The sequence below is a fragment of the Thunnus albacares genome, chromosome 16, assembly GCF_914725855.1.
Source record: "Thunnus albacares chromosome 16, fThuAlb1.1, whole genome shotgun sequence".
Classification (NCBI taxonomy): Eukaryota; Metazoa; Chordata; class Actinopteri; order Scombriformes; family Scombridae; genus Thunnus; species Thunnus albacares.
The window spans coordinates 14,711,461-14,733,740 of record NC_058121.1 but is presented as its reverse complement, the minus strand read 5'-3'; the positions used below and the strand labels follow the sequence as shown (position 1 = coordinate 14,733,740).

General features: G+C 37.6%; 1 protein-coding gene across 2 annotated transcripts; it reads right to left on the bottom strand.

The window, feature by feature from the left end:
- Window positions 1-1,101: 1,101 nt before the first annotated feature.
- ptk2bb (protein tyrosine kinase 2 beta, b) lies at window positions 1,102-21,053 on the bottom strand. 2 transcript variants are annotated; one of them, XM_044377488.1, is made up of 31 exons: window positions 20,708-21,053; window positions 14,393-14,628; window positions 13,847-14,025; window positions 13,616-13,703; window positions 13,199-13,278; window positions 12,852-12,914; window positions 12,533-12,587; window positions 12,239-12,379; window positions 12,047-12,121; window positions 10,978-11,079; window positions 10,696-10,813; window positions 10,514-10,553; window positions 10,263-10,294; window positions 10,043-10,087; window positions 9,845-9,942; window positions 9,550-9,631; window positions 9,358-9,458; window positions 8,983-9,098; window positions 7,699-7,799; window positions 7,349-7,438; window positions 6,825-7,029; window positions 5,940-6,048; window positions 5,759-5,818; window positions 5,535-5,657; window positions 5,228-5,380; window positions 4,952-4,987; window positions 3,794-3,818; window positions 3,620-3,654; window positions 3,288-3,422; window positions 3,054-3,134; window positions 1,102-2,361 (listed from the first exon to the last, which is right to left on the bottom strand). In XM_044377488.1, exons 2-31 carry the CDS (start codon window positions 14,588-14,590, stop codon window positions 2,146-2,148), a joined length of 2,982 nt encoding a protein of 993 aa, XP_044233423.1. In that variant the 5' UTR covers window positions 14,591-14,628; window positions 20,708-21,053; the 3' UTR covers window positions 1,102-2,145. The 2 variants fall into 2 exon arrangements, with proteins under 2 accessions (XP_044233423.1, XP_044233424.1); XM_044377489.1 differs by having other exon boundaries at window positions 20,696-20,810.
- Window positions 21,054-22,280: the final 1,227 nt, after the last annotated feature.

Below are 22,280 nucleotides of genomic sequence, written 5' to 3'. Positions count from 1 at the left end.
TTGTTTTCTTCTTAGCTGTCTAGCTAGCTAGAGTTGGAGGGAGGGTTTAGACTTCCAGGTGTGAGAGGTCACTGGGGCTAAGTAATGGGCCATTAACGGTAGCCGTTAATGGACAGTAGCTAAATACCTGCGACGCAGGCTGGAGGTACTTAACTGTTCCTTAAACCACAAAGTGTGAGGGTGTGGTTGCTTTGAAGTAAGGCACAACATGGGCTGGGTAATGTAATTAATTGCTGTTACTGTTCAGTAAAGAAATATGATTACATTTTTTCAAGTGACCAATAAGAAATCAATAATTGACTTCAATTTTCCAAGTTGTCCAGCACTGGTCAGCAACATTCAACTAAAAATACAATTGATGCTGACAGGAATTCATTCAATACTTCTAGAGGTATCAAGTCATGAAGTGTAACATGTGGAGATTTTAGTCTGTGGGTGGTGCTAAATGAAGTCAGGCAATCACCAAAATTCATTAGGATTAATCCTCTGAATGTACTTAATTTCATGATAACCCATCCAAGCTGTCAATGTCATTAATATGTTGAACTGTCACAGTGACAGACTTAAATTCATGTTCATCCACAATTCTCCAGCTCTTCTTCTTTTGTGGATAGAATATAAATATTAAAAAAACTGCATTGAGATGCTGGGTTTGTGTCAGATTGAAAAACCACATTTAAGATAAGATTAATTTTACCTTACAGGTTTCTCAACTTCACAACATGCTGTACTGGGAGTCTATGTTGAACATTAGACACAGTAATTGGGGTCATTTGTTCTAGTTTGGTAACATTTTTTACAGGGTTTGTTTTTGGCCATGATTAATCTTATTTTTGAATGACCATACTATGTAATAAATACCATGATGAAAATCCTGTCTGTTTTTCATTTATTGGGTAGTTTGAGAAAGACCTCAGGCTAGAAATTGTGTAATTCCTGCCGTAATATCATTTTAAACACTGTATTGCAGTCACTCTTTTTCCCCAGAATGCCATACAGCTGACCTGCATCTGCATCTCAACTTAACAGTAGTTATTAATGTCATAGTAACATGCAAAATTGACCTTTGATAAATGATGAATAAAGACCAACCAAGTTTTCTGGGGTTATCAGAACTTTATGTAGCTACACAGACATAATTGACTATTCCTACCATGTCAAAACGTGTACTGTATGTTGAAACGCACAAAAATGTTGATACACTCGTGTTATAGTGCAAAACGAGTACAGACAAAATGAAAACACATCGTCAATTTTCCAGAAATGTTTTGTTAGATTTTGTGAGGATTTCCCAAATGAGTATACGTGGATACTTAACACACAAACTTTTGCTTGTGTTCATTGTGATAAGAAAAAAAAATTCACATTGAGTTTAGGAAACACAAAACATCTACATTTTCATACTCCACAAGATGTTTCAATAAACATGGTTTATCAACAGGAATTAAAGTACTGTAGCATACATCACGATATTTACTGTTATATCACTTGAATTACGTACGAGAATTTCATATTTCAAAACAATGATAACAGGTACCTGAAACATTGCTGATGATTAATTATCCATACCATTGTTGTCTTCATTGTTTTAACATAATGAATCATGATCAAACATCATATATGTCTGGATATACAAAACATTGTTGAACAGCTGAATGGCAGGCAGACATTTTGGTTTTGTCTATTTTTACTTTTCACTCAGGATTACAAGAGTGAACCATCTGCATTACATAACTTTTTCTTTTCTCTGCTGTATAACGTATTTGTCATGAGACACGTTTTGTATTTACAAGGGTAACTAATATTTTTGAGCAGATAATTTAATAACTCATCAATCACAAGGGATAATTAAGTTTATCAGAACTTTCATCCTACTAAATATGATGCTTGACATTAATTATCAATTCTAGACCGTCATTTAATAATATATATCATTTCAGTATATACAATGTATATACTTATTTAGTGGGGAAATTTACAGCTGAGTTGTAGTATCGTATTCATTAGTAATGACACACATTTACAGGTATGACGACTGTCCAGAGAGCTTGTTATTTAATCACAACAAAAATGTGCAAATGTAATTTATGACTGACAGATGATTTAAGCTTGATGTGTAAACTGAACAGGAGAGTTTACAGTCCATTAGGGTGCCACAGGCTTGGCTAAGTTGGCCCTGACCCTCGCTTGATCCACTGCATCCAACATGTTCTTGCTGTCCATAGCGAGATTGTGAGCTGCCGCCAGCATCTGTTTCTTACACTCCTCCTTCAGAGAGGTAATGGCATTCTGCTGGGCCAGCCGCATTTTGCTGATCAGCTCCGCCATGTCGTTGTTCAGGAGCTTCTGGGTGCCCTCGATCTGTGGGGACGGTAACCAAAGAATGGGTCGCTTTTTAAAATTCATGTTCTAATCTTACATCAACTTATATAGACATTAGTAATGTCTTTGTGAAAGTTATAAATGTCCAGTTATATAGTATGTAGTATAGTATGTTGATTCCACTCTGCAATATAAACTTTTACATTACACTGTCAGTTGTTCATGTTATTTTGTCCATATATACAAACATTCTGCCTTCTCCATGTTTGCATATCAACTAGTGTTGATTACATACTGTAAGCATTACATTTAAAATGACTTTGTACTCCACATTGATGAAATGATTAATAAGGCTTTGTAGAAACAGCTCTAATATGAAAACTATTTATTTTGGGTGTCTTCAGCCAGAAAAGCAAACATGAAATGAATGAATCAATCTTACATAGTTTTTATTTTTATCCTTTTTCTTATATTTTATTTTACGTCTTATTTATTTGTTTATTTCTTACTTTTTATCTGTTTATCTGTGCTTACTTTGTGTGCTGCTGCAACACCCGAATTTCCCCCCTTAGGACCAATAAAGGCTTATCTTATCATAATGTAACTTTGTAACTGTAACTTTTTGTTTCGCTGACAAACAGAGGGACCAGCATGGGGGGGAAAAATCAATAAAGAAAAGAAGCAAGAGGATGAGATGACAGAGCAAACAAGCTGCAGACAATATACTGTACCTCAGTCCTGACAGACTCGTGTAGAGTGGGCAGTATGTCATCCACACTGCGAATCAGATCTCTTAAGGCCATCCCTACAGACTGTGAGCAGAAATCAATGCAAAGATTAATTAGTTTTATAACTCAGGAAGTTTGTCTTCGATTACAATTCATACACCTTAAATATTGCTGTTAAATCAGTAAAAAAAACTGTAAAATTAAAGTGAAAAACAGAAAATTTGTTTCTCAATGTACCTTGACAATGCTAATATATTGTTCTGGCTGCAGTTCAGTGATGTCATTCTTGAGTTGGACAACCACTTTGACCAGATCCATAACGAACTGATAGACTTTGTCATCAGATCGGTCCAGCTCGGCTGTGGGCGCAGGCTTCGAAAGAGAGAATAATGTGTTAAAATCCTCATCTTCATCACACAAAGGATTGGTGGACAATATTTTAAATGAACTGTGACATCAGTGCCCTTTTAAATTAAGGGGTCACTTTACTTTTTTGGGATGATTAAGTCCTTTTTATCTAAAACTCAAATCTAGTAAAATTTAACAGTCTTGTCAATTGATATAATTACCTGTGCTGTGAGCCGCGGGGGCTTCTCTGGCGGTGCTGCAGGGCAGAAAGATGAACAATGTAAGAGACACAGAGAAGGAGAGAGAAAAAAGGGGAGGGTTGCAAGAGAGAAATAACAGTATTCGGAATCACTCTGAATAAAATGAGATTTTGTGAATTTTCTTTGAGCACTTACCATGTTCAGCGCCAGCTTCAGGGGACTAAAAAGCATAGACAAAGATAAACCTCATGAGAACCAGAAAATAAACCTGTCACTGTCAAGATATTCAGCAGCTCACATGCTCCGTCAACAGTAATCCACAAAGGTACAGAGCTAATTTCTGTTCCGCAACAATTACTCTATTCATTGTGACTTAATCTTGTTAATTATTTTTCAGTGTATCCACTTTTCAATAAATTTACTTCTTTTGTTGGTTTTGTACATTTGTGACACAATGTATGAAGTTTTGCAAGTAATTGCTGGTTTTATGTGACCAGAGTGAAGGTTGCATTGTTATGTTTACAATAAAGTTAAGTGCATTGGACCATATATTTATTATCACTGGAGAAGAAAGAAAAAAGATATGTTAATATGCCCTTTTGTGATATTTTAGAATTTTGGAAGGTAAATTATTTAAGTATGTCTTAAAACAACAGCCAGGTGCCCACATGAATATAATGTGTTTTTCTTGATGTAAACATTCCTCCTGTTCATAATGACCATTAGAGGATCCCTTAATAATGCACTTACAATGTAAGTGACAGGGGCCAAAATCCAGGAGCCTCCTTCTGTGCAAAAATTTATTTAAAAAATTATCTAAAGCTAATATGAAGCTTCTGCCATCCAAATTAGTTCATCAAGTAGATATCATTTTATGCATTTTTGCATAAAATGACCATCACTTACATCACTTACATTGTAAATGCATTTTAAGAGGATCTTTTAATAGCGAGTATGAACAAGAGGGACGATTACAGCAAGGAAAAGTTATTCCAGTGTTCACATGGGCACCTGACTATTGTTTTAAGATTGACTTAAAAAATGTGAACCTATCCTTTAAGGCGAGGGCAGTAGCCACTTGTCATCACTGTACTTTTTATTTGGTTTGATATTTCAGTGAAATAATCAAGCTCACTGAAAATATTGTGTAGACTACTACATGTTGTGAAATCATGCAGACTATATTTTGTCATTTGTCCAATAGGAATAAGAAAAATATGTCATCAAACAAACTGGGCTAAGAAATGTGAGGCACACTGCCAAAACTATGTGGCAACAGTGTTCACGTGTTTTATAGTCCATTTTTCCTTTAATCTGACTCTGAAATCACAGTATGTGAAAGCGGACACCTACCACTGGGCCGGCGGTGTCCTCTGGTCCCATGGGGTCCTGCAAAAGAACAGGCAGGTTCATTTTATAGAATATGGACATGGATCCCCCCTTTGGAACTGTTATCAGGGGGACATTCAAATTAAGACTAGCGGGGCGTCGAGAGTGAACGAGAGGGTTGACACCGTTTAAAGATGCCTCGTTCCACGTAGCCGCCAGGGCTACATTGAATTTGGAAGAAGGGGGACACAGAGACAGAGAGAGTGGGTTGACAAAAGTTAATGATGCTCTCTTTCCCACCAGGAGTTTCTCCTCCTTCTGCAGCCACTTTTTATCCTCCATCATCTGCTCTTTCTGCTGGCGGAGAGTGTCCTGCATGTTCTGTCTCTCCTTCTGCCACAGCCGCTGGGCGGCCTCCTTGCTGTTTGGTTCCACTCGGAAGAACTCACCCTCCTAGAAGAGTATCGAGGAACACAAACTTTTTTTTCCTTCTCTTACTGCATGAAAAAAACTTTAGTATAACATATTTATGAAACTGTGACTTTGTATGTAGACAAACTAACAGATATACATACAGAAGCTTAAACCTTTATGCTAAGTTTCTTACCCCCATACTGCGACGCCGAGGGGACTTAACCGGCAACGCGAGAGTGTTCATGGAGTCGACAGGAGACTGATATTCAGATGGACTGGCCAGGTCAGGTGAGCTGGCACACAAAGCCTCATTCAGCTGTACATATACAGACACACACATGAACACAATTTACGTACAGTTATTTCTGAACAGAATCCCGCTAACCCGCATCTTTAGAAATTATGTGCACACTGTACCTGAATGTGCAGACCAATACTGAGTGTGTTCCCAAACCGCCCTGGTTTCATTCTTGAAGGCTACAATAAAGGTGAAAATATTAAAATAATGTATAAAAAAGTATGTGCAAGTACATGCATAAGATTTTACTAGTGTGCTTTTTTGTTAGATGTGACAGTTGTAGTTGACAAAAACGTGTACCTTGGGAGGAGGCTCATTGAGGTTGAACTTTGTGTCAAAAAATTTTGTGGAGCGCGCTCGGTCCCTCTCTCTCTCCATTTCCTGCTCCTTCTCCATCTTGTGGACATCACTGACAGATTTCAGACAACACATTAGATCATGTTTTAGTAAGAGAAGTACAAAATCACAGCTTATGAGCTGTGTAGGTCATTAGCTACTGCAAAAGTAGTTTGACATTCCTGGAAACACATTTATTCACTTTCTGGTGGCAAGTTGGAGACGACTGATACCTCTCTTATATCTCACCGTCAAATATAAGACTACAGTCAGCAGCTGACTCTGGCTGTAGACTGCTCCCAGCCAAGAAATAGTCTGGCACATGACCCCATTGTCATTTTTACACTTCAGTTTTTGTACAGATAAAACAAACAAGATTTAACATGTTAATGTTAATTAGTGAGCTTTAGAGGTGCTGGTATTCCCCCCTTTTTTCCAGTCTTTGTGCTAAGCTAACCGGCTGCTGACTTATTTCAGACACAAGAGTGGTATCAAATTTCACTCTCGGCAAGAAAACAAATACGTGCATTTCCCAAAATAATGAACTATTCCTTTAAGAATTACATTAAATAAGTTTTTGCATCTTTAAAGAGGCTTCTAGGCAATAAAACAGCGTAACCAACACTGTGAAGCCTTTGTCCTTCTTGTTTATTCTTGGCAATTCAAATTAGAAAAAACATTTACTTATGAGAAAAACAACTTTATTTAGCTTTATTTTGCTATAAACACATCCTGAGAGGAAAATCATTACAGAAAGGTCATAACAAGATCTAACTTGTAAATGTGTTCTGATTTCGTCATCCCAACAGGCTTACAACGTTAAAAGAGCCTTTAAGAGGAAAGAAATACCTGATCTTGACCACCAGCTCAGTGAAGGTGGGTCTCTCTCTGTGGTCGTAGGACCAGCAGCGGGTCATGAGTGAGTAGAAGGCAGGAGGGCAGTCGTCTGGCTTGGGCAGCCTGATTCCCTGCTCCAGTTGGGTGATCACATCTCTGTTCTCCAGCCAGAAAAATGGCTGCTGCCCACGACTCATTATCTCCCACACACACACAGCTATGGTGCAATGCAAACATATTTAAACTTTAGGAGAAGCCACAAAGCAGAAGCACGAAGATCTGTGTGTTCAAGACAAGTGACACCACATACAAACTGGCTTTTCTGCATAACTACTTAATTAAGACATACTTCAGCCATGATGTCAATGTTATTCTAATATCAGTTCAACCAATGCTTATAAAATGTTATAAAATCGTGAATTGGAAAAACTGCTTGTTAATGATTAACTTGTCACCTGCCTGTTGCTGGCTGTGAGTAAGTGAGTTTCCACATCTTGTGTCCCACACCCCTGATATGCTAATATACACAAACTCACCAAACATCCAGACATCACTGGCCGAGGTGAAACGTCTGAAGTTAATGGACTCTGGAGCCATCCACTTGATTGGTAATCGGGTAACAGACGCTGCAATAAAATGGGAGTGGTCAGTATTTGGCGATGCTCAACATTTGTTTACGTAAGGAGTATAAGGAGGTACATTTTCCAAATGGGGCAACTATGTTGCTTTATGTTCCCTCTTCCTTTTCTATATTTAGTATGTTTTGTGTCTCTTCTCCTTTTTATGGACTGCATTTAAGGAAACACTTTTGAACTAAGTTTCATTCTTCAGCATTTAGATGACTGAGAAAAGTGCAAGAATCAAATCAGCTTTTGTTTTTAGTTACCTTTGTAGTATTCTTCATCCTCTATGTATCTGGACAGACCAAAGTCTCCAAGCTTCACACATTCTGGACTGGCGACTAACACATTACGAACCGCAATGTCTCTGACAAAACATAAGACAGAAAGAAAATGTTTATGTAGGTAGAGATGTAAGTAAGACATGATAATTGATGATAATGCAATCAGATCTTGTAGAGAAACCTAATGTACATATTATTACTGATAACATGACAAAGTCTTTTATGGGCAAATTAAAGTGTCTCAAATGGTCTTTAGTCCCTGCTGACTGACTCGAATTTACCCGTTGATTACTGTGGTGCTGCAGAGATTGCGGCATTAAATAATACAAAAGGAATGTTGACATTTTTCACGCAGGCAAAAACTAATTTCCTTTGTCTGTGTTTTCTCGTCACAGGAGATTGGATCCACGAGTGGCTGCTTCGCTGCCTGAAACCTGTTGATAACATTCTGCAAAGACGACTGAGTGGAACACGCCCTTCTCTTATCTCTCATCAGCTTCCTCTAATGTCACATCTTTGTATGAATATAAAATTTAAATAAAAAGTTTTCTATTGTCACTACCTCACATGGCAAAAGCTTCACTTTATATTCATTTGTTTTAAGCTGGTTCCACATCTCTGATTTCTCAAATTTATATCTCAAATTTTTATTTATTCTACCTACATCTACTGACAGGACTATTCAGCTGCTTTGTCAAGTTATTTAAAGAACATAGTGTAACTCAGTATCTTTTTCCCAAAAAGTCAATTACTCCTGTCTGAAAAAATATGAAAATTTCTGCAGATACAAGCTACTGTACATATGTCATCACTCCATATAAAAAGCAGTAGTTAGTGTGTCAACTTCCTATGGAAAGTTTTGTTACACTCTGAATATGAGGTCTTGTTTCTCTACATAACATTTTATGGAACTTACAGAGAATCTACTTAAGTTTTGTGACAATTTTTCATATGATTTGTCATTTGTCTGCTGCAAAATTATAAGCTAAAGATGGAATATTCACATATATGTAGCCTAGTAGTCTTTGATAGACACTTCAATGTTACATTAAATATGGCCCTGTTCATTTACAGGAGAACAAAAATATGAAGAAGCACCTTTCTATATTTATCAGTTGATCATTACAATTTGTCCACTATATGCTCAAAAAAAAAGACATTTTAACTTACAGTGTGTTCTGCTTTAGCAATTTTCACTGTGATGGGAACAGCATACTGTACAACAACCCCCTGAATAAAACACACAAAACAGAAGGAGACGTTCACCTGTGTACCACGTTGACCCCTTCGAGGTAGACTAGGGCTTTGCAGATCTGCAGGCTGAACAGCACCAGAGTTGTATTTGTCAGCTTGTTCTGGTTCTGAACTAGGTAGGTCCCGAGCTGCAAAAATGTCAAAATGTCAGTTAGATTTGACCTTTTCTACATCTGCACTGACACTTTTTCTTTCTCTCCTGCTGAGATGCAACAACTTCAGACATGACTCATGTTGCTTTTGGACACATATGAACTGTGCAAGATTTCAGAGGGCTGTTATGCCTTTTTGAGTCAAACCTGTTGAGGAGAGTAATTTCCTCTCAAACAACAAACAAACAGTTCAACTGGACTTTAAAAAAAAAAAAAAAACGTGATTGTTACTTACCTCTCCATACTCATAAAGCTCCATGACAATCCACACAGGATCCTCCTCTATGATTCCAATGAGTTTGACAATATGAGGATGGTCCAGGTTCTTCATAATTACTAGCAAAGACACAAAGTTCACAAATGATCAATTTTAATTTTATTTCTGTCATTTAATCATTTTCTACACATACTTCCTGCTGAATAGTACCTGCTTCACTCATGAACTTCTCCATCACATCAGGTGAATAGTCTTTGCACGTCTTCACAGCCACGTTAACCCTGTTTCCATTCTGTCAACAAACAAAAAGAAACTGTGATGCTAATGGAGAACATGTATGCTCCAAAGTGAATATTGTATTTAAAAAGTGAAATACAAGTCAACATTTTATAGTCTACGATTTCATATTTGAGTCAGAAATTGTGACCCTTGTTTTATTGCCTTATAGTGAACCTTTTTTTTACTGGTATTACTGATATATTCTTCAACCGAAAGATATACTTACTTCTTTTTTGTAAACTCCATCGTAGACCTCCCCAAAAAACCCTTCACCGAGGATTCGTCCAAGAACGATGTCTTCTCGTTCAATCCCATATTTCACAACTGCATGACAAGATTTGTTAAATAAAATATGTCAAAGCTCAAAAGCAAGTTCTTACTGTTTTTATTCTGCAAAACACATAAATACAAACTTCCAACAAACCTGATTTGGGCCTTTCATCGAGAATCTCACAGTAGATATCTGACCCTAAAAATACAAAAGAAAGACTTATTTTTTTCTTGATCATAACCCCATCACCTCCCATCAATGTGTTTTCTTTGTTGAGATAATGCCATAAAGATTTGACTGTTAAAATTTGAAATGAAGAAATGCAGCGTATTGTACAATAGAGGTTGTGGAAACAATGAAAACTGTCACTCACCCATACTGTTTCTGACGGAGCCAGTGTCTCTGCTGCTCCAGAGAAGAGACAGAATGAGAGAGAGCCTTGGTTATAAATTATCAAGTTATAGCTCCTCAGAGCTCTGACAGAATGATTCAATAAAACAGCCTCTCTCATCAATAACTCAAACTTTTCATTTCATATTACAACCAGAGGGAATGAGCACAGCTTGGAGTCCAGCAGCTACACCACAAGTGAAAAAAATTGACAAAGAGCCAAAATTCACTCACTCTGTAGGAATCTCAGGGAGGGAACATCGTGCATTGGCATCTAGGAGATATTGGTAATGAGAATTACAATTATGTTTGTTTGAATAATACATTTTAAAGACTTCAATAAAGCCATAAAGGCATCCAGCCGTCTTTAAAATCTCTTTTAATCTTTAAACACCACCACTGTGATTCATACACACCTCTGTTTGCTCTGTAGATAACAGAATCATCTGTGTTATTTTCTAACCGGCAGTACCCATCAATGAGATCCATCATGTTCTCTGCCATAGGGACCGTGGACACATTGACCGACAGACGCTAGCAGAGAGAGTACACAAAGGAGTGACACTGTAGGCTGCTGTACTGGGTCAAAGTTCCTGTGCAAACGTTCTCTATAGTAAATGTATTTACTGTATTTGGCTATTGTGATTCTTAGCAGTGTTACTGTATAATAAATACTGCTGTGCTGTTGTGATACTCACTTGTCTGACCCCCTCTACCTCGAGGTTTATGAGAGCCTTGCCATCGCTCTGAGATAAGCATTGTATTTTCTTGATCTGCTTGAAGTCGGCTAGAAACACAGGCTGAAAAACAAGAAAGAGGAATGCTGTAACTGAAATTATGATGGACTGATTACATTTGCAACATTGCGTTAGGTACATAATTATGTAGCCTAGAGTCAACTGAAGGATGCTACCAAGGTAGAGCAATGTGATCCAGTTCTTGTCAGAATTAATTTATCCCATCAAACTTTCAGAATACAGCTAATAGATTCAGAAATTATAGGAAAACTTTTAAGGTACTGTTTGAGATTTTCGGAAATACACTAAGTCCCTTCTTTATGTGGGTGGCTAAATATGATGCCACAGCCAGCAGCTGCTTAGCTTAGCTTAAAATAGAGACTGAAAACAGGGAAACAGCCTGGCTTTTTCCAAAGGGAACAAAATCAACCTACCAGTACATCTAAAACTCACTAATCAACACATTTTGTGTTGTGTGTTTAATTCATACAAAAACTGGAACTGTGAGAACATCGAGTTGTGGTTTTATAGAGGGTTACGTGCAGTGCTATTTCTTGGCCAGAAGTAGTTGCCATGCAACAATTACTTTGAGTTGCAAACCTGGATTATGTTCACAGGCAATGTTTTTCGTAATGAATGAAGTGTTATATTTGTATACCATAATAAAGGGAAGTGGTTAGGGTGGACTGTGTTGCAGGAAACCAGTGAGACTTCAAAAAGTCACTATTGACTATTGAGCCTTGAGGTGCTGGTAAGTGGATTTTGTTACCTTTGAACACAGCTAGGTTAGCTGTTGTCCCTGTTTTCAGTCTTTAACTGGCTGCTAGCAGTAGCTTCATGTTTACAGTTACATGTTTACATGTTTACATACTAATACTAACTCTCTGCAAGGAGGAAAATTAGTGTATTTCCAAAAAATAACAAAAATCCTGGAACTAGGCTAGATATATTATTTATACACAACAAAATATACTGTTTGAAGAGAGCTCAAAGCTCTATCAGGAAATACCCAAATCTCTACCATGCTTACCGCTGAATTCTTCTGTGTGCGTTGGCGAATGCCTCTCCCACCGATGACCAGCTCCACCGACAGACTCCAACCTTGCTGTTAATACATGAAAGTGGTTTAATGTTTGTAATATTTAAAAAAAAAAAGTTTGGAGCTCCTAAAAAGAGACCTTTCCTTCCTCAGTATCATGCTGAATATAATGTTGCTACTCACCACCAGTTCACATGGAAAGACCTCTTCATCATAACTGACGAACTCCTTGAGGGTCTCAAAGAACTTGACCATACAGTCGTCCTCCTTGAGCGTAGCATACTGTTGAAATGTTTGCTGGATCAACTTCCGTAGCTGCTTGGACTGGATCAAAACAGGGATATTTGAAATTGTTTTATATGCACCTCCTGATGAAGATTTCATCTAAGGAAACTAAATCTGGGCATACAGATTTGGGGATTGGAAGCACGCATAAAGCCAATAATAAGAATTACACTCAAGGTTAAGAAAGTTTACCTTCATGCTGTTAATCAGCTGCACAGGGAAGAAAAGCTCCAGGCCCACCTCTTTTCTTCATTTGTACAGCAAAATTCAGCAAAAAAAAGTTGGGATTAAAGACATGACTCATCAACTTTAAAGTGAACTAGGAACACAGCATCGCTTTTAGCTTGACTACCAGATATTTCTTACATTATCAAACAGGTTTTTGAAAAGGTTTGATAAGCTTTAGATCATCGAAATCCATACAAGGTCATTTATCCTTCGAGTAAAATTAAATCATCAAAATCACCAACATCAGCATTTTAGTTACAAGGTTAAGAGAATAAACACTTACTCTAGCAGCTCAAAGTTAGACTTCTTCTCTAGACCCTTTGCATTCATGTCTTTATAGAACCTCCTGTAAAATGTAAAAAGAAAACATGTGAGTAACTAATAAGTCCTATGCACTCAAATCCTAAACACTAAGTACATTTATGACCTACTACTACATGCTGATAATCTGGAAATCCTCTTTTATGCATTTTTATAAATTCACAGCACTACAGTACATCAACAAAATACCGTCAGTTCAACCGATTCAGTCTCCTCACTCATACAGTATCATTGCACTCTTAAACAAATGAAAATGAACTGTTTAATCAGCAAGAGAGAAAGAATGCAGAGGGGAACACAGTGACTCACCTGATCTCCAAGCAACCAAGCTGCAGGGCCATCCCATCACTGACCTTACTGGCATGATACTGCATGTAATCGCTGCGCACCTGTCATAAAACATGAACCAGATGCATCAATATAATACTAGACAATTACACTGTACTGTAAAAATCCTGTGGGGCTCTTGTGCTCAGGGTTAAAATGGAGGAGGTGTTGTTTCCCAGCCTGACAGTCTGGAGTTGGTTTGTGAAAAATTCCACAACCCAATTGCAGAAGTTTTAATACGCAGAGAAAGGAGTTTGGTGGTCAAATTGGTGCGGGTCTGACATAGGTTTCCATCCACTCCAGGTGGATTAAGGTGATGTGAAGCTTAATTCTATACCAGCTAAAGAGATATAATGTTATAATAACATATAAAAGTTAAAATACAGTGTAGCTTGTTACCTGTTGGTAAAAATACATCAACGTAGATCTGTCATTTTTGAATTTCTCCAGGAAGTTTACAGGAACGTATCTGATACGAAGGTCATACCTGTATTCCAAAGGAAAACCACACCAGTTTATCAAATCTCTTTCTTAATATATAGCTAATACTGTTGCTGTCTCTAAACAGATAATATTCAAAAATATAAATAAAATCAGTGACAAACGTCTTAATATCTGTAACATCTGTACCTCCACTCAGCTTCCACATGGTGGCTCTCGTAGCGTTGCTCTACCTCTCCGACAGTCAGATCTGGATGGAGCCAGTGAAGCTCTTCTGACTTCAGGTGTTTCAGCATGAGACCGTAGCATCCTGAGTGTTCGATATTTGGCCCCAGTCGACCGCTGATCAGAATTGAACGAATGATTGCCTGAAAGGGACGGAACAAGCTGTTTTATTTTTTTTTAATGCCATCCTGAAGTTTTAGTCATCCTTGCCAAATATTTTACTTTGTGGTTGATACTCTCTTCATCTAAGGGCTAATAAAATTGATTGACAGGAAGCATTACTAACATTTTAATACATTTTAAGCATAAAATTATTTATGCGCTGATTCAGGAACTTTTTTTTGTGTCTTAAGAAGGCCAAAAGAAACATCTTCTTTGGCTCTGGTACAAAAAAAACAGACAAAGAAACCACATGCCTCAACTTTCACAGATTTGTTATATTAAGTATCTAAGATAAAGTAAGGTCTGACATGTTAACTCCCTTTCCCATACTTTTTAGATTACTCTCACCCTAATTTGCCATGAACTGTCACATTTGACCAGCTTGAAGTTCTTGCCCAGGTTATTGTTGGTGCAGAAGCACACTTTGAGGATCTTGGTGGGTCCTCTGTCCTCAGTGAAGAGCGCTTCAGTGTCGGGCTCGGTGCTACTGTTTCTTGGACTGGGCACCTTCCAGGACAAGGTGTCACCGGACATCACCTCATACATTCTCAAGGTTGGGTCGGCACTGTCATATCCACATTATCCTTCGGAGAGAAAAGAGGAAAAAGTTTTGAATTAAGATATAAAATGAAAAGTGACTCTTGTGGGATCCATGTCTCGGTCCGTAAGTGGTTGCGATCTGCAACCCCGAAGCTATTTTATATGATAAGGTACTGGTTTTCAAGGTTATGGTCCAAGGTCGTAAAGGTTTTATTGTATGGAAAGTTTACTGTGTCAATAGCAGAAGAGTACAAACTGTTCTGCGACTTGCTTCATCATAGTACTACTCACATGCTACCCTTCACATTCAGGCTGTGATCTTATGCCATGTGGCGACTATGACTCACATCATTTCATTCTGAGATCCACTGATAACATTCCTCTCTGACCATAATTTCAAGTGAGGGCCTGTACGATGATGATGCAAAATTGGGTCAGTATAGAAACTTGCATAATCTATTTCAACAGTTAAAACTCCTTTATATCTCGTCTTTTTTAATATAAGGATTGAGATTTCAAAATATAACTGCCTAAAATGTAAAGTGGAACAAGTACCTGTCTACAAACAGGATGAGAGGGACAACAAAATGTTATAAAGTGATACAGCGATACCCATATCTATCCAAACCACAGATGACTAATCTACACATACTTCTTAGCTCTGGGCTGTTATGCAACCTGTGTTGATTTGTTCTACATGCAAGAATGAGGTTAAAAAACTCAAAATGTAGCAAGGAAGCAGCTCTTCTGTCCTTCTTAAAGGAATAATCCAAGATTATATTAAATACTCTTATTCACTTAATTGCAGAGATGAGATCAATAACACTCTCATGCCTGTCAGCTCAATAAAGCTACAACCAGCAGCTGGTTTGCTTATCTTATCTTAGTATAAAGACTAGAAACCGAGGATGAAACAGCTGGCTTCTTTGAAGTTGGCTAGAAACACAGACTGAGGCACAATAAAGAGGAATGCAACGACTGAAATTATGACGGACTGATTACATTACATTTGCAAAACTGTGGTAGTTACATAATGATGTGGAATCAGCTGAAGGATGCTAACAGAAAAGTGATGTGATCCAGTTTAGTCTGGATCCGGCGCAACCTTCTGGAGCTAAAAAATGAAGCCAACACCCAAGTGCCAAAAACTGCAGTTCCTTGAATGGCCACTTGAGTCTGGCTCCAAAAGCAAATCAATCCCTATAAAGCCCCATGTTGAAATGCCCAACTTTAGAGCAGAAATAAACATGTTTACAGCCTGGTACAAAAAACGGTTTTGGTCTCTATAGCTAATTTCCCTGTTCATGACAACTGAACAGGAGGCGCATTTTTATACAACTCACCTGTTTAAATTTTATTAAGGCTTAAAGTTATGCATAATTATGGGCATGGCCACTTTGAGTGATAAGTGAGTGCCGTCACAGGCAAGTCGCTACCATAGCGACAGAGTTGATTAGGTAACGTAACCATGGCATAACCCCAGATTCACAGAGTATAGGTGTAGCCGTAGCTGTTGCTATTTCAGTGTGTTTTCAGTTCATGAAAGTTAATTGTAACATTTTAGCCGCCTAAAAAAAGTCTTGTTCAGCATTGTGTTGTACTAAAAGACCCTCCAAGGAGTTGGATGCTCAGTTTTTTTCCGTTAAGTACATTTTGTTTTAATGGTTTTAAGCCTGATTTTTATTTGCAAAAATGAGCATTAGCATTATCACAGTTAACCACAGACTGTAAATGCATCATGCTAACCAAGCTGCAGCTAGCAGCTAGCGTTAGGGTCAGCTCCACCCTCTCGTCCAAATACGGTCACTTCTAGCTCCAAAAATCCAAGATGGCAACAGTCAAAATGCAGACGATGCAAACATAAGGCTTCAAAACAGGAGTCCACAAACCAATGGGTGATGTCTCGGTGGCTACATCCATTATTTTTTACAGTTTATGGTCTGGACATGATGTGCTGTGACAGAAAAATCTTGCCAGAATTCATTTATCCCACAAAACTCTCAAAATAGAGCTAATATTTTTAGAAGTTGTAGGATAATTTTAAATTTATTGTTTGTTACTTATTGTTTTATTTTAGGAAATATTCTTATTCCCTTCTTCATGTTGGTGGGTAAAAATGAAGGCTGGAAACAGCTAGCCTGGCTCTGTCCAAATGTCACAAAATACTTCTACCAGCTCACTAATTTAACACATTATAGCTCATTTGTTTAATCTGTAGAAAAACCAAAGTCTAAAAATGACAATTTGTGTTTTTACAGGGGTTAATGTGTGGGACAATGTTTTAGACAATGTTTTTACACTTTAATTTTTCTGCATATTAAACCAACAAGATATTATTTAGTGAGGTTAATGCTAGGTGCATTATATTACCTTCAGACACAGCCACGATATCAGTTTCAGTCCTGTCTTAAGTCTTTGTGCTAAGCTAAGCTAACCGACTGCCAACCACAGCTATATTACAGTACAGATATGAGAGTGGAATCAATCTTCTCATATAAGTCTCTGCAAGAAAGTGAATAAGCATATTTCTCAAAACATCAAGGTGTTCCTTTTGAGACATGAATAAAACCTCATATGAAATACGGTGCAGAAACAAGATATTCTGCTACAATCACATATGTAGCTTTAAACAGGTTACTGTAGATAAAAAAAAATAAAAAAAACCTTCCAATTACAGCCAAATCTGCACATCTGGAAACATTCACAATCCTGCACACACTTTGATTGAACTTTCAGGTTACACCTGACATTGCGAGAGGCAGCAGCCGACCCAATTTTAAGTCTAACTCTCTGCTCTACACGTTAATAGTCTGCCATGTCAATCAAAAAAACTGGACATGTTGACTCAGCAAATAGAGTACTTTAGAGCTAAATACTTTAAAACAACCTTGACAACACACCTTTGCCCATAGGTAGAGATTTCTGCCAGTTACCCACCTCACAATTGTGTCCGTCAGAAAAGTGCCCTGATTGTCATAACCGGCTTTCTCATAAATGAAATTCCATGCTGTTAGTCCGCTGTGAGGGAGCTCCACTAAGCTATGTTAGTTTCTCTCAGGGCTTTCCGCCGCTGTTGGACAGGGTTGTGTTTTGTTAGCCTGAGGCCGTGAATTCCCCAGCAGGGCCGAGTGGGTGTGTTTGTGTGTAAGTGTGTGTGTAAAGAGAGAAAAGAGGAGAGAGGAAGAGAGAAGATGAGTGTGAAGCATGTCCGGCATGTTGCACCATCACCTGAGTGTAGGAGGCCTGAGGGAGAGGTTTAAGGAGGCAGCTGGTTAAGTTTAAGATAACTTCTAAGAAAAAAAAAACATCCATGGATTACAGTACATGGAGCTTTGGATAAACAAATACATTCCTTGGCTCATGTGGACAAAACAATGGGTAAACCACATGACAGTATAAATTATAGATCACTTCAAATGGTCAAAGCCCCTGTGCAAAAAACCACGTCTCTGATGAAAAAAAGAAGAAAACAGGAATGACAGAAATGTGAATGTGAATGGCCCATGTCATAGTGGATAGTGGTGGGTTTTTAACTTCAATATCAATCATGTAAAACAACAAGAAAGAAAGAAAAACGTTTACTCCGAATGACGAATGACACTGTGGATAGCACTAGCGGTGGCGAAGCTTTGAACATGCTTTCTCAACTGTTGAATCTATGTGACCTCTAGTCTTCGTCAGGTAACAAGTGTGTGAGACTTGATTTTTGTCTAGTTTTGATTTTTAACATGTAAACACTAAAACCCAGAACAATGGAGCATATAGACGGACTGGGTCCAGTCTAAAGCTATTAAAACAAGCAATTTGCTGGGCTTTAGGTGATTGTTATGGACATTTTTCACCATTTTATGACAACTTGTAGACCAAACGATTAATTGATTAAACAAGAAAACAACAGGCAGATAAATCGATAAAGACAATAATCATTAGTTGCAGCCCGAAATTGCATGCCTGGTCAGATTTGTTGTCTTATTAACTTATTCTTTCATCAGATATTTACAGATATAAATTATAATTTAGGTTAACATTCACAGTTTCTATGCCAGTTATTGTACAGCTACTTGTGTTAAGATTACATTTGTGAAGTTTTGCTTACATTGTTGAGTATAAAAAGGGGTTTGTATGAAAAAAATGGTTATATTTGACAGAGTAAGGCATTGAAAATAGTTTCTCTTTTGTATGGTACTGAATGCATTGAAAATCTTGAAACAATACCCAGTCCAGTGCTCTTCTGTTTTTATCGTGTTTATTTCATTTCATCTTGTGAAAATCCACTGAATACTTTAAGAGCAGGACAGTCCTGTCAAGCAGAGCTCTCATTAAATATTAGCCTCTAACAAAATACTAAAAAAAAAAAAAAAAGCCTCTAATTAAAACCACAGACAGCCATGAATCCTTTTCTTCTGCTTGTTTGAAAAAGCACTCTAGTATTTTTTATTTTTTTTTAGTGAACAAAAGCGACACTTTCCATGCACACAGTGTGGTTGCCTCTCTCACACGCTGTCATGCTGGCACTTGAGTTGTTATGGTAACAACTGTTCCCGAGGGAGATTTTTATCACAGAGTCCAAGGTAGGGCGAACTAACTCTTTCAACACCCAGCCAAAACAGACACCGCAGCGGGACAATAAATAGGAATGTTCATCACCCAAACATTTATCTAAATTAGGAATGTTCTCTCCAGATTACTGCTGCCATCCTTACACCTCTGAACTGTTGGGTCTTGTTGAAAAAGTAGTCCCTGACATCTACCAAGTTCATACGTAAAAACATGAATGACAGAGACTGATTCAGGGTGACAGATTGTGACAAATGAGAATGGAATTCCACAGGAGCAGCTGCAATGAACTTCAACCAGGCTACAGTTGATAGAACAGAAAGGCGGGGGTCATTTTGCAAAGAGAAATTATTTAATGTATAGGCATAAGTTTAGAGGGTGTTTTGCCTACTAATCATGAGTACTATCCTCTGCATTATTTGACTTGTTCCATTTCCATATTTTAATAAGCCTTTAAAAATGACAAATTGTTAAACTTCTTTACTTCTGGCTCTAATCTAATCTAATATGTAAAATAGGCCCAAATAAGACCTAAATAACATGTGGATCCTCATGTACTTTCTGCTTGGCTATTTTTCTATATTATGCAGCAAATATATTCAGTCCACTAACAAAGTTACAAAGTAACAAAGTTCCTTAACAGGTTCAACGTGGCTCTTTCTCTTTTGTCTTTATTAGTAAACTGCACTATGGTGCAATGCATTTATATACCAGAATCTGTCAAGACACGCACTCCTGACAGTACTAATATCCATGTCATGTAGCGGTGTCATCAGGTGGTATACGTGGGTAAACGCATTAGGAAATATAGTAAAAGCAGAGGAAGTTTGTCAGACTTTTCAGTAGACTTTAAGAAATGCTACCTGCCCAAACAAAACGGCTTTTTAAATAAAAAAAATCAGACAGCATTTTGTATTCAAAGGTAACAGAGAAAAGTCAGTGTTTCTGGGATATAGATCAGATGCTTTTATAGCGGCTGTATCAGCTGGAAATCTAGACACTATATTCCTTTGGTAGTTATTTTAAAGCTTACTTCTCTGTTAGGTGCTTGTCAACACAGGCAGGCATTCAGACAGGCCTGCTCTCTAAACAGTGTTTTGCCGAGGGTCTGCATATTGCAGCCATGACCCCAGGCACTGGAATGTGGCTGGCTGCCTCTCCACCTGCACAGACTTGCTTTGATAATGAACAAACTGCTCTCTCCTGGAGAAAATGGAAGTTACTTTTTCACCGTTGTGCCATTATAATCAATTCATTACACTGACAATACAGTCACACAAAGGCACGTTTTACAATGCCCTGCGCACAGTAAAGAACTTTTTTTAATTAAAAAAAGGGGGGGCGGGGAGGGGATGTTTAAACCACTTAAAGCAAAACCAGCCTTTCACAAAAAATTGAGCTCATTTATAAGCAGGTAATCATTGAACTGCGGGCCTGTCTGTTTATCTAAACCCCTATAAATATGGGCCTGTTGAAGCAAGACCTGTAGTAACTTATTCGACTCACTTCTGCAGAAGCAGGAGATCCTTGCGCTGAAAATAAACATTTACATACCTGAAGTCTTACCTGATTCTGAGGGAATTCCTCCCAAGAAGGAAAGCAGGACAGAAAGTGTTATTCCCTGCGGAGAGTTCAGTCCTGACAGTTCGTGTCTGTCTGTTCGTCGAGCAGAAGGTGGCAGGTGGCCACTCCCTCACCTCAGCAATCCTGCTGTAAGGTGGGCCCACTTCCTCATTACATGAAACTCATGAACCAAGCTGAATATGGCTGTTTCCGTCTCATTTTTCTGGCAAAGTTATAAAGCTGTAATATTCTTTGTTTTGTCTTTATAGTGTCTCTTTCAAGAGTTTACTTGGTGTGTCAGAAATTATTTTGAAATGTTATGTTAAGTTTCAAAACCTTAGTTGCAAAACGACAAAAAAAAAATAAACACGTGATGTAGTTCCTCTGTTGTAAATGGTGACTTTAATATATACGTTTAAACACTAATTTTGTCTCCTGCCTTCGAAGAATTATAAAGCATTGAATTTGGCTGAATGTGGGTTTCTAGTTTTGATCTGTCATTCATTCCTCAGATATTTTTAATTGTATTTCAAGCTTTACTGAAAACTACTGGCGTTACACTGATGTAATGACAGAGTCTGAACAGCAGAGGGAGCTGCAAGATTTTTAAAAAATCAAGATTTATGTCTTAACAGGCCTCACCTCGTTTAGCTGTTTATTACAGTGCTATAACTAATAATATATAACTAAAGAGAATGAAAAATAATCAGTTAAATGTGCATCACAAATATTCACAACATATTTATAAAGGTTTATTCACAGAACAGAATTTTAAGCAAATTTTGTTTTTAAATCAACATATATACTTTTACTCTGTGAAAACGTTCATATCAGTCCAAAAAGTGCAGCCCCAAAGACAGAAGATCTAAAGTTGATCATATCTTAAACAAAAAAGCAAATACTGTAACCAAGTGCATTTTATATTTAGAAATAGATTTGGCAGTGTTTTAAAAGGACCAACCATGAATAATCACAAACTTCAAGCAAGGCTTGTTTATTATAAAGCATATTACACAGGGAATGCAAGGTGCTTTACATAATGCAAAATGATTTAAGAACAATAAAAATAAAAACAAGACTTAACAGTGGCAAGTCAAAATTAACAGTAAAATACATAAAATTAAATTAAAGGAGCGTTAAAAAGGCAGCATAAAGGATAACAATTATGAAGTTATAGCAGCTTTAAAATTTGATTAAAAGCCATGGCAATTATTTAGATTTAACAGTGGTCAGCATTATCTCTAGTCTGAGATCTTCAGGTAGTTTGTTCCAGATGTGAGCAGCATAGAAGCTAAAAGCAGCGTCACCATGTTTAACTTTAGGAACCACAACTCATCCTGGAAGAACAGTGAAGTTGTGGGGTGTAAAGCCAAAACAATGAGCTGAAAGAAGCTAAAACACTCCATACAGGTGAGGGGAACTGCTAAAAAAGTGATACTTTTAAATTCATCACTATGAGCAGCTTCTCTTACAGCAGTCATGGGATCCATTGTTAATATAATGTAGTTAATATGCTCTACTTTTTTGGTCTTGGTTTGGACTCTAGCAGCAGCGTTCTGGATTAACTGATTCCTGA

Bases quoted from the DNA above. Each gene is read 5' to 3' on its own strand.
- ptk2bb (XM_044377488.1), bottom strand. From the start codon at position 14,590: ATGTATGAGGTGATGTCCGGTGACACCTTGTCCTGGAAGGTGCCCAGT. The intron at 7,439-7,698 runs GTAACTAAAAAC...ATTTTATTGCAG, and splicing joins GGATGAAGAATACTACAAAG to CGTCTGTTACCCGATTACCA. The intron at 6,049-6,824 runs GTATTTCTTTCC...GAAATCTGTCAG, and splicing joins GAGCTGGTGGTCAAGATCAG to TGATGTCCACAAGATGGAGA.